The sequence below is a fragment of the Filicampus tigris genome, chromosome 10, assembly GCF_054856515.1.
Source record: "Filicampus tigris isolate MCC_2025a chromosome 10, RoL_Ftig_1.0, whole genome shotgun sequence".
In the NCBI taxonomy this organism is placed as follows: domain Eukaryota; kingdom Metazoa; phylum Chordata; class Actinopteri; order Syngnathiformes; family Syngnathidae; genus Filicampus; species Filicampus tigris.
The window spans coordinates 15,282,397-15,298,837 of NC_141226.1; the positions used below are offsets into that span (position 1 = coordinate 15,282,397).

Here is a 16,441-nt window from a genome sequence, read left to right on the forward strand (position 1 = left end):
TGAGGAGGATGGGAGCAACCCTGGCACACCAAAAATTGGCACACATTCCCTCAACAAAGACACACACACACAAAGTCAGACTTGTGCTCCAGTCTTTTAAAAATGTACCATGACATCAGTTCTAGAACATGTATATTTCTTCTAATGTATCATAAAATAAAGCAACAATAATAATGATTAAGAAGACAACTTTTTTGTGTTTAAAGATGTGACATCACCCATAGGGGGTACGGGGGATGTTTTGAGTGCACACTGTCGTAAAAAAACAAAACAAACAAACAAACAACAAACAGTTGCAGTGGCAAAGTGCTGCAGGTCCACCATTTTGTGGGAAGTGCTCCTCTATCGGATTCGTGTGAAAAGGTTCAGCACAGACTTTGACTCCTGATGACAACAGACAGACATAGACACACACAAACACGTGATTTGATATTCCCTGACAAGCTGATCACGTGACCTGACAAGGACCGACCTTGGTGCAGCGCGTTTTGCTGAAGATGTTCCAAAAGCGAAGCGTCTCATCCCCCGCACCCGTGACGATGGCCTCGCCATCAGGGGACACGGCCTGAGAGGGAAAAAAAAAAAAAAGTCACATTGCTCACCCTGTGGGAATATGATGATGTCATCGAATGTAACTAAAGATGAGGTCATACCAGGTATAGTACTCTGTACGAATGTCCGGTCAGCTTGGCCACCTGTGTCAGCGACGGGTACTTCCACACTAAGATCTGGTTCTGAGAGTAACCATGAGTGCTTACCTTGGAGTGGACACAGAAAGACATTTACCATATTTTCATTTCTATATTGTCATATATGGGATTATCCTATTGTGTGGAAAAAATGTTGGGAAAATTTAAAAATTTTTCTGGGGAAAATATGTATATTCAGCTGCACAAAACAAAAGATTGAGGTACAAGTAACATTAAGATTACGCTACACTATGTATAGATTCATCGAAAATAGATTTAAAACCGATTCGCCCCAACAATCGATTAATCGAAAATCGAGTATTTAAATTTAGCTAGAAAATTATGTCTTGAAATGTTTTTTTCATTCCAGATATATAGCGCATTTTGAATGTGGAGATCAAACTATGCTTTTGCGCCAAACATCATTGCGTATTGCGTTTGTGGATGGCTGCAGAACCACACCAGTGCACAAGCATGGTAGCAATTTTTTTTTTAAATCGAATCGAATCAAAAATCCGGAGGTCAACTAAAGACGGATTGGGATCGGCGTGGCAAAACTTAAATTTTTTTTTTTTTTAATTTAGTGATGAACAGAAACTTCAGAACAGCCATAATGGTATAAAGAAATATCAATATCTCTGAAAGTAAAGCCAATTCATTTCCGGATTATGCAGCCCAAAACCATTAAAACACCTTTGGCATTTGAATATTTTTTTTTTTACACTTATTATACATAAGTACAAAGAAAAAATCTACTCTTTAAGAGTGTGAGTGTGGGTGCGTGTCGCTCACCAGTTCATTGGCGTGCTTGGACCACGCCAGGTTGCACACCTGGGAGCCGGTGTCTGTGCTCTGCAGCGCCTGACCCGTCAGCGTATTCCAGAAGCGCAGACAGCGGTCGGCCGTGCCGCCTCCGGATGCCAGCAGCCCGTGCTGGTGCGGGGACCAAGCGATGGCCTTCACTGCGGCCAGGTGGTCACTGTACTGCTGCACCGGAAGCAGGCTGGAGCTGTTCCACACCAGTAACTGATGGCGGACATGAAAGCCCACGGTAAAGTACACGTTGTAGTCGCTGAATTGGGATTCATTTACCTTGTTGTCGTTGCCACCGGAGGCGAGATGCTGGTGGTCAGGCGACCATTTGAGGCCACACACTTCCTGTCTGTGCCCCTGCAACCTCCTCTCAGCACATGGCGGCGTTCTGATATCCCGCTGCAAGATCACTCTGTCACGACTTCCTGATGATAGTTGCTCCCCATTCCACGCCAGGGCACCTTAGACACAAGGAAAACGAGAAGGCGTCATGGGCGAAAAGATAATGAGGGGTTCTTAACCAGCGGCGGGGGCAGTAATTTACCCACACGAGCTGAGTGGCCCTCCAAACTGGTCAGCTTTCGCCCACCCGCCGCGTCCCAGATCTGAACATAACCTTTGTGGGTGCCAACGGCCACCAGGCCCCCCTGCGAGAGAATGATGCAAAGTCAAATCCATTTCAAGACCACTCAAAAGATGTATTTTGATTTATATTGTTGGAAAATAATGGAATTTTGTGGAAAATTTTGTCATTGTGTTAACTGAAATGTGACAAAGGAAAAGCACTAGTCGTATTGGTACTTGTACTGGTATTGGTAAGGACAAAAGTGGTGTTGAACATTCCAAGTCATAATCATCGCTCACTTTGGATACAACTCTTACACCTCTTGGTGTACCCAATTTTGTGGCCGTTTCTATTGCCAACATGCAAAGCTGTTTTGGCTAATGTCTCATCAAATGAGGTGCGATTGTGTTGATTAAAACTGTGAAATATAGTTGACTGATCATCATTATCAGCAATCTGATTTAAAGTGAAAGTCAACCCAAACATATTTTTTTTCAAGAATATGTTCTATGCAGGCCCACTAGTTGAAACACGGCATTCTGATAAATATCGCGTTTGTGGTTAATCCACCCGCCATCTCGGGGGGCGGCCATTTTGTCACTTCTGTCGACTGAAAATGGCAATCACCCAGGGCTAAAGTAACGACCAATCACGGCTGACCTGTTTTCTGAAGCTGAGCCCTGATTGGTCGTTACCTGAGCCCTGAGCAGTTGTGATGCCATTTTCAGTCGACAGAAGTGACAAAATGGCCGCCCCCAGAGATGGCTAAAAACGGGTGGATTTTGCTGCTTAACGCATATTCCACAAACGCGATATCAATCAGAATGCCGTGTTTTAACTCGTGGGCGTGCTGGGAACATTTTCTTGAAAAAAAAAAAGTGCTTGGGTTGATTTCCCGTTTAAGCCCCCAACCTAAATGAATAAATGTAACATAGTGTCATCCTCCATAGACACACAACGGACTCGTCGTTTCATTTGGCTCACCCTCTCGTTCCAGCACACTGAAGTCACAGAATCGCCGTCCACCGAAAGGTCGCACAACCGTGTCACCTGTGAGCACAAACGTAAGCGAATTTTTATATTGGAGGGCGCGTCTCGCTACGACACGACTCTGCGTTCCGTTCTCGTGTCTTTGCACACTGCTAAGCGCAGAATGAAAAGGCTTTATGAGAGGGTTTTGTTCTTTAGGTAGCTCTAATGGTTTTCACCATGGATGAGTTGTGAAGTGCTGGAAATTGAAGTACTGCGGGAAGATAGAAAAATTTCTTTAGAAAACTAAAGCTCGGATTATTTTGAGGAAGCCACCGACCGCATAAAAGCTATGTTTTGCTCAAATGACCCAGACGGAAGGAAATACAGAATTGAAAAGACTTTTTTCAGAGGCGATATAGCATGACTCCTTCTTGCGACCGTCTCCTTGTCAGCATTTCGTTCCTATTCATTGCCTAACACACCATGACGCTGCCACTGCGCGACTGATCGAGGACAACAAGGAGTCAGACCACAGGAGGGGGTCCAGCATCTCGGCATCACGCCAAAAACCCGGACTTGAACTTGAAAGACGGAGTTAGAGGGTCACCGTCCCACAGTTTAGGGCAATCGGGTCTGGATGTGACAAAGTGATATGACCTGGCTGGTACAGGCGCTCCACAGGTAGACGCAGGCTCCCAGACCGACACTCAGCAAGTTACCCGTCGACCAGTCGACCAGGTTGAGGTAGAAGTCATCCTGCAGCTCCGGGGCGTCCAGCACCTTGAAGGGGATCTTTGAGATCTTGCGGGCCGGTTTACGAGGCGAGCGGAGCAGCTTGTGACTAGAGCAGCCGGAGGGAGGGATGGAGGTTTTGGTGCAAACCGAAGCGTCATTTCAGCGAGTGAGACGTAGCTTACCTCTTGTTGGTAAGCGGAGAAAGAGAGTAAGGTGAGACTTCATTATCGCTATCAAAAGGCACTCTCTTAGCGTGGATGGTGTACTGTGGTTGGATAAAACACAAAATCATCTCGATTGGTTCATGAAACAAAAGATCGTAACCCGGGAAGCGTTTTTAATCCTCGTACCCGAAAGAGGCCGCGTGAGCCGTGAGAGTAGGCAGCATGTCGCTTTTCGTCTGTGTGCAGGTCTGACACAGACTCGATGCCCGCACCCAGCAACTCATTCCTCAACAGGGCGGCATACGCCACTGTATCTGTCGGCAGTCATATAACATACTTGAACATGAGCGACATTATCAAGGACGCGGGTCACATTAACAGACACCGAAGAGGATTGCGGACCTTTGCCTGAATCTGAACCGGCATCTTTTGCTTTATGGTTCTGGCTGGGGGAGCGGCAGTTCTCCTGGACAGAGAAGGAAGACAGACGTCAGTCAGCATCTGATGACATGAGCGTGTGACTTTGTCAGGTATGTGGCAAAAACGCCCACGTTGGCGTAGTGGAAGTTGACGCTCCAGTTGCTTCCGGCACGGGTGGGGATGAAGCGGTCCCCTGACTTCACACTGATGGGACTGCAGGTAACACTTCCACACTAAGGAGAGGTGAGCCATATAGAAAAAGTACCGTTACTTACTTATATATGCCGACAAGTGATCCTAACAAAAAACATACTTTATTAAGTCCACCTTTTTACCATGTAAATCTAGTCCATACATTCATTAAAAAAAACATACTGTAAATAATAATAATCATCTATGTCTATCATTGTCAGAGAGTTATTCGTTTTACAATACTGCACTCTAGGGCTGGGCGATTACGGAAAAAAATAATCACGATTACTTTAATTGATGTTGAAATCAAATCCCGATGTTTGTATGCATGTATGAAATGTTGATCCCCCACCCGGATCTCACCCTGGTCAGCCGCGCCTCAGCGGGCAAGTTCTGGAGGTTGATTTGCCTCAGAAGACGCTTCTCGTACTCTTGGTCCATTTTAAGTAGGCTGACGGACGGGCACCGAGGCCCCCACTGCTGCCCTCCCCTCCCCGGTTTAAACCTCCGCTCCTTTACGGTGAGGGAATCCACGCGGAACCCCCATCTGTAAAGAAACCGCGTTGCTACGGTCAAAGCGTCTTAGCAGGTTCACGTCGTCATTTAATGTTGCATTTAGTCGAAAAAGACATAAATAACACTATCATGGTGCGCTAGTGGCAGCCTTGGTGTTATTGTTAACATGGTAAAACGACAGCCATTTCAATGGAAGTATCACGTCATTTGGAGCGTCTCACTTACCCCACTGACAATGCGCTCAGGTCACGAGATTCCCCCTCATTGTTCAGTAATCGTCGCTGTCGCCCAACGTAAACGTGAAGTCCGTTCAAGTGCAGTCACACCGCTGGTGTTTACGTTCGCAACAAAAATGGCGACGGAATCAGCTGGAAGCCAACATTATTTGCCTGACTTCGTTCGAGCGACACAGCAACGACGCCTATCGGCGTAGCATGGCTCCTGCACTCGCCACCGTCGAGCCAAGTGGGTGATTCTCTCTTATGACCACAAGGTGACACTGCTGTCCTACCAAAAAACAATCAGCTCTTTCTGCTCTCTTTCTGCAGTCGACCCCCGCATACTCACCGTTCGGTGCTCGCGGATTCTCAAACTCGTGGATTTTTTTTCCCAATGAAAAATTGTATTATAAAACGTTTTGTCTTTTGTGTTTCGATGTCTTTTTTCCATTTCACCCCGTTTTCTGTGGAAATCTTTTATTGAATGTTTATCAGTGTTTTAAAAAATATTTTTGGGGGGTTTGAAAAAAAACAAAACAAGAATTATCCTCCACATCAAACTGTGAAAGTATATCTATGTTATACATATATGATTATGTATGTATTCATCCATCCATCCATTATCTGTACCGCTTCTCCTCACAAGGGTCGCGGGGCGTGCTGGAGCCTATCCCAGCTGTCTTTGGGCAGTAGGCGGGGGACACCCTGAACTGGTTGCCAGCCAATCGCAGGGCACACAGAGACAAACATCTGCACTCACAATCACACCTAGGGGCAATTTAGAGTATCCAATCAACTTACCATGCATGTTTTTGGAATGTGGGAGGAAACCGGAGTGCCCGGAGAAAACCCACGCAGGCACGGGGAGAACATGCAAACTCCACACAGGGAGGCCGGAGCCAGGATCGAACCCGCGACCTCTGAACTGTGAGGCGGACGTGCTAACCAGTCGACCACCGTGCCGCCCTATGTATGTATTCATTTACTTAAATACATATTTTGAATTGACTTTCACCCACCGCATTATTCGCCACGTTCTTCTGAGTGGCAAAAGCCTGAGCTTAATGGCAGCGCTAGTAAACCCTTACCTGTATTTTGATCAAAGCAAAGCAATTGACAAAAATAGAGTAAATGGCTGAAATGTTTTTAACCATCTCTATCACCAAAGTTTGAATGTGTGAAATTTCAATCGCAAAGAAGATGTTAAGTGAGGTAAATTGCTCAGGCATAATGTGATTAAAAAAACAGATGTGGCGGGAATTCAGACAGTTAACATGATCATTGAGGGAATTGCTAATTAATTGTCTTTTCTGTTGCTCAGATTAATGGCACAGACGTGCTTTTTGACGGTGAAATGGATTATGCGCTGCAGTCAACTAGCAGGCTAGCTATAGTGTTTTGCTCAATTGCTCAAAGACAGCCCTCTGAAAGACAAACAAATCACTCTACTGCTGCTCCTACGAGGGATGTAATGGTAGTGACCGTCATGGTCGGGTGGCTATGCGGCATTTCTAGTGGCCCTCACATCCGCACGTAGGCCCGTCTGCCACATTGCCCTTTGACACAGAGCCACACACTCAACCGATATTTACAGTACATGTTAGGAAAGTGCTGTCATCAGGGTGGACACAGCGTATGGATTCACTCAGATGACCTTTTCTGGGTCAATGAGAGACAAAGCCCAACAGTGTGACAAAAGTAATCACACTCTACACTCAAAGTAGTTCCCGCTTTTATTCACTGGTTCATGTTCCTCCATGTCACTGCAATCCCTGTTTTTTGAGCTGTGTCAGAAAAATTCCAAGACTGGTGTGAAAAAAGATATAGTTTTTCAAACCGAAACTACAAATTTTTCGCCCTTTAATATATCAGACGGTCAACCAGCATGTCTAAAAAGAGAACCTGTGGCGTTTGCTTCATTCACCGTGTGGCAGGCTAACTCTTGGCTGCTTCACTAAAACAACACGCCTGCTAACAATGACCTGAGCATCAGACAGTTCCTGGCCAAGAACTCTATTTCCATACTGGATCACACGACTTTGGCTCGTGTGATTTTTTTCCCCCCACTTTCCCAAGGTCATGGACTTCATCAAGCGGACCCATTTTGAAAATGGATGACATCAAGATTGCCGTGACGTCGACGTTTTGAGGATCCCAGATGAATCCTTATGGTGTATGTGAAGGCATGGCATAGAAGGCTTGGGAAAGTGTGTTGGACTCTAGTGGGAGAAGGCAAAACAATAATTAAGATATAATATATCCTTTGTGACATCAGTCCTGGTACCTTTCTGACACAGTAAGTCCTCAAGATCCCAATCAATCAATCAATCAATCAATCAATCAATCAATCAATCAAGATCTCACCTGCAGTTGACTTTAACTCTCTTTATTTACACCTTTTAAAATGTATATATATATTTTTTTACAAATTGTCATTCCACGAGAGTTGAGAAAAGTAGCAAGCCTATTTTGACAAAATAATTTTAAAAAACATATTCTGTTTGTGCTTTGAAATGTAGCAAGTAAAAGTTGTCAGCAGCGTTGTAAAACTGAACTATTGGATTTCTCAATATAGTTTTAATTTGATTTCCTTTTGACTTTTGTTTTTTAAATTCAATTATTTTTCATGAATTTTTAGAGCTTGCTAGTTTTTATTGTTTTGAAAATGCCTTTTTATATATATTATTATTATTATTATTATTATTATTTTTATTAATAGGGAGTATTTGTCAAGTACAAGATAAAAAATATATGTCCACCAAATATTGTGTGATAAAGTACAATTCTCAAACAACTATTTAACCTTCCGTCTTCTAGCTACGATTGCACAGCAACACTAAAATAAATACATTTAAAATGAACCCCAAAATCTCATGTATGACATTAAGTGACAAAGACAAAAAAAAGGACATTTTTTCCTTTGACTTGTGTTTTTGACATTATGGTCCTTGATTTTGTATGAATCAGTCATTTGCAGAACTTTATACACTCAAAATATTTCAAATGTATGCTTCATTATGACACATTAAGGACTGCATGTGTGTTTTTTGCCTATGGTGCATTACAGATGTGATAAAAGTACACAAATCCAACCAAAATACCTAAAATACCTTTAATACTGGTTTTGCCCATGCCAACACACAGCAACATAAACACACGGTTGATATCCGAGCAGCATCGCACGTTTTAGGCGGCCCAGTCACAACATAATCATATCTGAACCCCCATCAGCTGCACTTGGAGCAGCGTGCTGCCAGGCCCACGTTTGAGGAAGGCCGTGACGACCATGTGGAAGGCAGTGTCTGTGAGTACCAGCCAGGGTGGAGGGGCAAATTTGGCTTCCTTATCGCTCCTTTAATGGAGAACAGGCCAGTGGCCAGGAAGCTGGGTCAGCTGTTGAGTGCTTACAGGAATTCACAACAACAAAACAACTGGTTAATCATACCATCTACATCACCCCGGTGAAACTGACAAAAAAAAAAAGGAGATTTTGTTGTTGTAGGTGGCCAGTGTTTTTCCTAGAGATAGTGCTTGTGTATGACAAAGTGAGGCGAGCCGGGTTTTACTGTAAAACACAATCACATCTTGAATCACATCAGCTCAACATGTTGTTTGTCAGATTTTATCATTAAATGGTATTTTTTTCTTTTTTTTTACTCACTGAAACAACAGTAAAGAATGCTTGCGTTGTTCCCAAATGTTTACAAATTACATTTACGTTTGTTTTTCTTTTCTGGTTTTCACTTAACATGAATGGCCACTTGTTTTTGATTAAAAATATTTTTTAAAAGACTCTTTCTAGACTTCACTTAACCTAAATACATTTTTGAATAAAATATTGAAACATTTTATTTTTATTTTTTATTTTTACTTGACATATGTAACGATTAATGTTGTAATGTACATTGTTTATGAATATAACAACTAAAATTTGGCAACCTCCTGCCGTCACACAATTGGTGAGTGTACCGAATATGTACAGAATATTTTTTTCTCTTATATAAACAGTAGTGCTGTCAAACGATTACATTTTTAATCAAATGTTTAATTAATTTAATTACTAATTAATCGCAAAATTTTCCATAATTAATCGCGATTAATCATGTTTTTTTTTCAACTACAATTTTTTTACGAAGCTTGAAACCGTTATTTACTTGAGTAAAATCTTGTGGAAATGTGGAAAAAAAATACAAGTATATTTCGATTCAAAGAGGAAGTAAATAAAACTGAGTTAACTGAGTTAACTTTATTTTAGTGCGTTATGAAATTTAAATTAATCTCCATAGTTAATGCTTTAATTTGGACATCCCTAATAAACAGTATTATATTGTGCTTGTATTTGTCCCCTTGCCCCTTTAGATGCACCCAGTGGGATGTTGCAGTTTGTGCAAGCCCCACCTGGGCTTTTTCTGGCACAAGAAGTGTCTTCCCCTCCACAACAGACTGTCACTGCAGTTGAACATCTCCTCCTACGCGCTTGTCAGAAGAGCTGCTCTTCCCCTTCCCCCGCAATATGTGTGAGTCCAATTAGAATGATTCCCTTTCCCCCAGTGTCTGAATGAAATGATTATGGATTGATTGAAAAGGGGGGGCATGTGTTTGGGCTTATTGTCCACCTTCATCTTGAGGGTCTGTTGGGATTTGGAAATGAAAATCTGACGCCTACCCCATTGACAAAACCCCACATTGATGTATGTCTAAATGTGTGTGTGGGAATCAACATTTCATTCCGCTCTCCCTAAAGGTTTCCTTCTCACCCTGCAGCATTTGTTCTTCCGCCATGAAACAGTGTGTCTTGAGTGTGTTTACAAGCAAGCATGTGCCTTGTTATCATCATCATCATCATCACTATGCAGAGCCAAGCCATGTTTGTGTTTTCTCCATAAGATGACATCATGCTCTCGTGCCATGCCACAGGGATGTTCCCTTCCACGTCCAAACGATTCCTGAGCTGACTGCGCCGCGGCAAAAAAGCCCCGAGGTCACGCAGTCTAAATGTCAGGCTGGTTCCATGTCCTTAAATTCATCATGAGAAATGTGATTTGACACACAGAAGAGAATATACGCACGATAGTCTTTCATCGGGTTTTATATTACGTTCTTACTGATTGAAATAAATGTAATGTAATTGCACAGTATTTTTGTGTGTCACATATAATGACTCGGTTAAGATGTGGAAAAAAACAGTTGCTAGTAAAAATATCTTTACATAGTTTTACTTGAAAAATTTGCTCGGCGACTCATTGGAGAAATCCAAGATAATTTGCGTACTTTGCAAAGACAAATTCAAATCCCGTATTAGTTGTACGTCTTTGGTGTATCGTTCAACAGTTGTATTTTACAGGAGAAGAATCGCATTCAGGGATCAAAGAAAGCTATTTGAACAGTCTTTGAATCGAAATATACTTTTAATTTTTCTCCCCATATTAATTCCAAGATTTTAATCAAGTATATCTGTTTCAAGCTTTGTGAAAAAACTGTAGTTGAATAATACGATTAATCGTGTTCAATTATGGAACATTTTGTGATTAATCAGTTTAAATATAAAACAGCCTACAAAACAATAATTTTATGGGTTTTTTTGTGCTAGTTGTCAGTATAAAGTTTGGGAAAAGGACTAAAAAAATGCTAAAAAAAATAGCATGTCTATGATTCCCACCATGTTTGATGACCTGATGCTTGATGACATTTAATGGGAAGCACCCATCCTGTTATTGTCCTACTGTTGCGTTTTACACTCAGAGAGAGAGAGCAAGAGAGAGACTCCTACACGTAGCCTTGCAAATTGCTCCATCTTATCTTTTCCAAATGCATCATTTTCCTGAGAGCGGAGGATTCTTTCTATTTCAGTATTCTTCCTTCCTCATGCGTCTGAGGCCATCTGACCTCATCCCTGCGCTTGCAAGCTTCCATTGAATCCAATGCCCACTAATATTCCCTTATATTTTTCCCCTGAACTGCCCAGTTGCCTTCACTACTCACTGTCTATCCAAATGAAAACAAACAGCAGCTGGTGAGTAAAAAAATTCAGGAAGACATTTGTTTTCATAATGTGGATACAGAGAGAGCAGATTTGTTTTGCAGGAAGTGGTTCTCTTCCTCCCTGCCTTAGCCAAAAACTGCAAGCCTTCTCCCTGGACCTGGCTGGTACAGCGCTGAGGGCGGAAGCTGAGCGGCTGTGAGGAACCTCCGGTCCAGCCCGAAACCAGACAGTTCACAGACCTCGCTGCCAAAGTTGGATCAGTCACATGACGTCAGTCGGTGACAAACCACTTGACTCGTGTTTTGAGTTTTGAAGAAACTCCCTGCTCGTTTCCAGGGAAGAGTGGAGAACCTGCATGGAAATAAAAAGGTCCTGGACTGGGCCTGTATTTACTGTAAATATTCATTTTGATGAATGTCCAGGAAGATTGTTCAACTTTCATGTTAACACTTCCTGTACCAGACTGTTCATTGTACATGGACACTTAGTATGCCTTGCCCCACATTTGACGAAGGCCAAGAAAATCCTCATAAAAATTCTCTGTATCTGATCTATCAGATATATTTTTATTTACTTCCTGTGGTAGCTGACAAAGATTTTATTCAAGTCTCTTACAAGCGTCGTAGAAATAGAAAATTAAATTAACTCTCTCTCCCTCTCTCTCTCTCTCTCTCTCTCTCCTCTCTCTCTCTCTCTCTCTCTCTCTCTCTCTCTCTCTCTCTCTCTCTCTCTCTCTCTCTCTCTCTCTATATATATATATATATATATATATATATATATATATATATATATACATATATATATATATATATTTTTTTTTTTTTTCTTTTCAATTTTTTTGTTTAAAATATTTGGGGGTTTCTGTTTTTTGGGGGGGCATTTTCGCTCTTTTGTCATGTAAAACGCATATTAAATGTTTATCTTATAACAAATTTCCACCTCAAAATCCTCAATTACACACAAAATTGTGTGCGCGTGTGCGTGCGTGTGCGTGCGTGCACGGGCTCAGGATTTGTATTTATTTTGTATACAATTGTCTGAATGTCTATTGAGTGCTGACGCACCATTGCAGAAAATGTTTGAATGAATGCTCGATACTGAGTGGTCCCACCTCAGCATTTTTTGACGCACGATAGTATTAGTAATGCTTGTCCTTCAGCAGCCACAGCTTAGATGATATCAAGTGTTTCCTTTTGTGTCTTATTGACTTAGTCAGAAACCTAAAACTGTTTGACGTCATCGCGGCTTTCATGCTAATTCCGTTTTTCTTTCCCGGCTTGTGGATCGTGTATTTCAGGTGCTTATCAGTATGGGTCAAGGTGCTCGAGGACATGGGAGAGTGAATGCCCTGAGGGCTAAGCACATAGCATCGCTATCTCTTCTATTCTTCCTGTTTACATCGCATTGAGTCTGTGGCTTCGGGAATGAATTTATAAGGAATACCGGTACATGTGACTGTTGTGATTGCTTAACTAGAGAATAGCAAATGTTCCGCTCAAGAATTTGCATGTTTCACTTTTGGAGTTAAGTTTGACAACATTTTCTACAAGTTTTCCCCGCTGACCTTTGGACTAAAGGTGATGTACAAGAGTGCATTTATGAATGCTGCGGGCGTGTGAGGTGTTTTTAAACGCACAGCCCCGAAGCTCTAAACGCTTGCTGTCAAGTTGGACTTTTGAAGAAAACAATTACCCCCTCCTCACACTTTTGCCTATCTTTCTGTTTTTTGCGCACACTCACGACTAACAATGAGGCGCACTGAATTCGCCACTTATCTAGCTAGCTAGCTCCACATCGCAATTGCACCAGATAACCGCTGATGCCAATGGAGGCTCTTAAATTGTTAAATAGCGTAAGAGGGGTGATTCACGCTGGACTCCAAAGCACGGCAGGTAACGTTGATTTAGCTCCAGCCACCCGAAAAGGGAAAACTGTTAACAGTAAATAACCACATACCTGTCAGTTTTTGCACATTTTTCAGCAATTACACTGGTCAACAGCAAATTTTAGGCAGAGATGGCTTTATTTGTTCCTAAATGAATTATTCTGGAAACCAGATGTGCTCAAGAAAGAACAACGGGGAGATTCGGAATTAGCTATCAGGAACTATGAATAATAACATTTAATAACACTTAAAGGTATTCTGAGCAAATTACATTTGATCATGACTATTGTTATTTCAGAAGTGTGCATGCAACTGGGAGTTGCCAGTTTTGAAAAGGTTGGTGACCCTTACTTTGCAGGGTCTTTCACGATCAAGTGATCATTTATCGTGCCCGTGTCCCTGGTCCACCCAAAAAGACTCAAGAGTGAGGAAAATGTAATACATGCCCATTTTAATAATCTGATAGAAAACATTTGTTGAGCACAACATATACCATTTTATCTGAATCACTGTAAAGAAAAACACTCCAAAAAAATTGATGGTACATTTCAACAGATATTCTGAGCTGTACAATGACCCGTCACCGTACACATGATTGAGAACTTAATAGCTTCCATTAAAGCGAAACATATTCCGAAACCCAAACGAGGTGGATCCAAACATCTCTCACTCAAACCCAAAAAGTACAGTATTTTTCAAATAGTTCAAATTGGAACTGCATAACGTCATGTCATGGTCATATAACAAAACAGCTGAGCACAATATAACAGAGCCACCAGACAAGTTCAGTCAAACTGATTTGACATGTGGTAGTGCATATAAATAACAAATATACAGTGACAATTTTTGAACCAATATCAATAGTATAACTATACAAGGAAAAGATAATAAATAGACTGTTAAAAACAGCGGAATGGTCAGCACTACACGGCTGGGCGAAACAACATTCTGTGCAATTCTGGGATCATTTTACGCGCACGCACACACGCAGCTGCTCCTTTAAGTGAAAGTTGCGCACAACAACGTGGTACCATTAAGGTGATGTTGACAGATCAGCGACCAGCTGCAGAACTGTCGACAAAGTGCCACAATCAAAACTACAAGATGTGATTATTAAATCTCTTACGTGTCATTAAATGTGCACACGTGTGTCTACAGTCGCCTGAAGTTTAGAATGAGTCATGGCGTAAAGTGAATTCACAGCACTGGAAGGGCGCTAAGCATAACAGGTGTGTGCGTAACGTAAGTGCTTGACCTCACGGAAAGGAAAAAGGACATTTTCAAAGCTGACGTTATTAGCGCAGCTTGAAACAAAATTGGCCTGCCTGATGTCATCCTCCCACCTCATATTGACATGAACGAGATGGCCAGCGAAGCCATCAAAGTGACAAGATCTTTGGATTTGAAAAAATGGGAGTTTCTAATGGCTTATGTGGTAGACTTTTTTTTTTTTTTTTTTTTTTTTTTAGGGAAAAACACACATTTTGGTTTCACACGTTGACCTGACCATCACCGTCGTCACTTTGGGCCGCAAAGTGTGCTGGGAAGTCAAAGTGATTTTGATTTGGAGACGCAGTCACTGAATGCTTCAGTGAGAAGGAGCTTACGCTATTGCCAGAACGTTAGGAAGACTGTGAGAGACAGATTCGTCCTCTCGGTAGAAAATGGTACACATTTTACAGCTACATGATTGTGTTCAATAAATTAGAAAAACATTTACAAAAGGACATGGTTGTAAAAAAAAAAAGAACAAAAAAAAAAGAAAAAGGCACACACTCATTTTTAAGACATGTTACAGAGAGAGAGAGAGAGAGAGAGAGAGAGAGAGAGAGAGAGAAAGAGAGAGAGAGAGAGAGAGAGAGAGAGAGGGAAAAACACTTGGTTACAAGTAACTTGCTGACCAGTAGTCTTGGTTGGACACTTAATCCAAACACAATAGAGCGTTGCTGTGTTTGTAAATGAATTCAACAAATGTCCTGAAGTGCAAGTTGGGAATTTCCCACCAGTCCCGAGTACACGACTGAATAGTGTCCACTTGGCCTTACTTTGTCTGTGACAGTCAGCACGTTCCCATGCTTCTGCAGTTCCACCTTGCATCCCCGGATTCAAAAACAAACCGCCGCAGGGTTTCCGAGGCTCATCGGCAGGGGTGCCCCACATTCTGCAAGGCCCTCACAACCAGGAAGCTCCAAAGAGCCAAATTTGCAGGATTTCTCCACTGCAATTCATGATCCCCAAGAGGTGCTGCACTCTTCCAACCAGGCGCCCGATCCGGCTATGTCTCGCCCGGAGAGACGTCGTGCGTTGCCGTGCCGACGCCGTCCTGATCGGGCGGGTGGCCTTGGAGCGTCTCCGTCATGGCGTTCTCGCGTTCCGGCTCGTCCAGCGTCAGCTCAAACTGAAATTTGTTGGCAACAGGAAGGCCCTCCACCTCCCCGTGCGGTCCCTGGTCGCCTTCGCTGGAGTAGAAGGGAGGGGAGGGACTCTGGGGGATCATGCTCTGGTACCAGTTGCGATTGTCCTCCAGCATATCCAGGATGTCCTGGGCATCCGGGTGGACCAGGTCGGCCCACGTCTCCCACAGAGGATGCACGATGTAGTCAATGAAGCCCACCTGAAAGGAATGAAGGACGGCGTCAGTAAACGTGACTCACAGGAATGCGGTCATACAAACGATCGCCGGTGGTGGGAAGTCGGACTGAACAATGAATCGAATTCAAATCGGCGTCGCAAAGTAGTCGACTGCGATTTTTAAATCGAAAAGGCTGCAACTAAAAAATGAATAAATAAACAAATGACTGTTTTATTTCGGTCGTTCGCTAGTCTTTATTTTTTTTTTAATATTGTACATCAGTGGTGCACAAGTCCGGTCTTCAAGAGGCCCTATCCAGCCTGTTTTAGGTGTATTGCTATTCCAACATATTTTGCACAATTATTTATACAATGTCTTGATAAGAGCCTTGAAAAAAATAATCATACATGAAATCAAAATCACAATATTGAGGGGGGGGAAATTAAGATTATTTTACAAAATCATTTAAAGTACAAAGTACAGAATACTCCATTACTTAAGTATTTTTGTCAGGTGTCTGTTGTTTACTCGAGTATTTATTTTTTGGACAGATTTTTGGCTTTTTCTAAACACTCTACTCCAGACTTTGTCAAAATAGACACATTTGTTGACAAACAAACAAAACACTGAAAAGTGAAAAAGTTTGACTAAAATTTTTCTGCGAGTGAACGGTGTCTCGTAATAAAGTGCAAATACTTTTTTGCATGAATAAATCAT

General features: G+C 42.2%; 2 protein-coding genes and 1 long non-coding RNA gene across 5 annotated transcripts in view; 1 reads left to right on the top strand and 2 right to left on the bottom strand.

The window, feature by feature from the left end:
• Positions 1–81: 81 nt before the first annotated feature.
• fzr1b (fizzy/cell division cycle 20 related 1b) lies at positions 82–5,490 on the bottom strand. The gene is made up of 14 exons (XM_086042631.1): positions 5,292–5,490; positions 4,914–5,097; positions 4,490–4,591; positions 4,341–4,404; positions 4,125–4,252; positions 3,957–4,039; positions 3,697–3,880; positions 3,052–3,117; positions 2,047–2,149; positions 1,782–1,963; positions 1,482–1,715; positions 654–758; positions 473–565; positions 82–384 (listed from the first exon to the last, which is right to left on the bottom strand). The coding sequence occupies exons 2-14, from the start codon at positions 4,989–4,991 to the stop codon at positions 343–345; spliced, it is 1,464 nt and encodes a 487-aa protein (XP_085898757.1). The 5' UTR covers positions 4,992–5,097; positions 5,292–5,490; the 3' UTR covers positions 82–342.
• A 619-nt stretch (positions 5,491–6,109) lies between these two features.
• On the top strand, positions 6,110–11,932 carry LOC147141008 (uncharacterized). 2 transcript variants are annotated; one of them, XR_015088319.1, is made up of 4 exons: positions 6,110–6,254; positions 9,644–9,801; positions 11,250–11,297; positions 11,369–11,932. It is a non-coding gene; the product is annotated as an uncharacterized LOC147141008 (long non-coding RNA). The 2 variants fall into 2 exon arrangements; XR_015088318.1 differs by having other exon boundaries at positions 9,644–11,297.
• Positions 11,933–13,586: 1,654 nt separating this feature from the next.
• LOC147141009 (3',5'-cyclic-AMP phosphodiesterase 4B-like) overlaps positions 13,587–16,441 on the bottom strand; it is a 33,707-nt gene continuing 30,852 nt past the window's right edge. For both annotated transcript variants that reach the window (XM_086042606.1, XM_086042607.1), the window contains one exon: positions 13,587–15,766. In XM_086042606.1, coding sequence (XP_085898732.1) covers positions 15,428–15,766 — 339 coding nt within the window. In that variant the 3' untranslated portion in view covers positions 13,587–15,427. The remainder of the gene's footprint in view (positions 15,767–16,441) is intronic.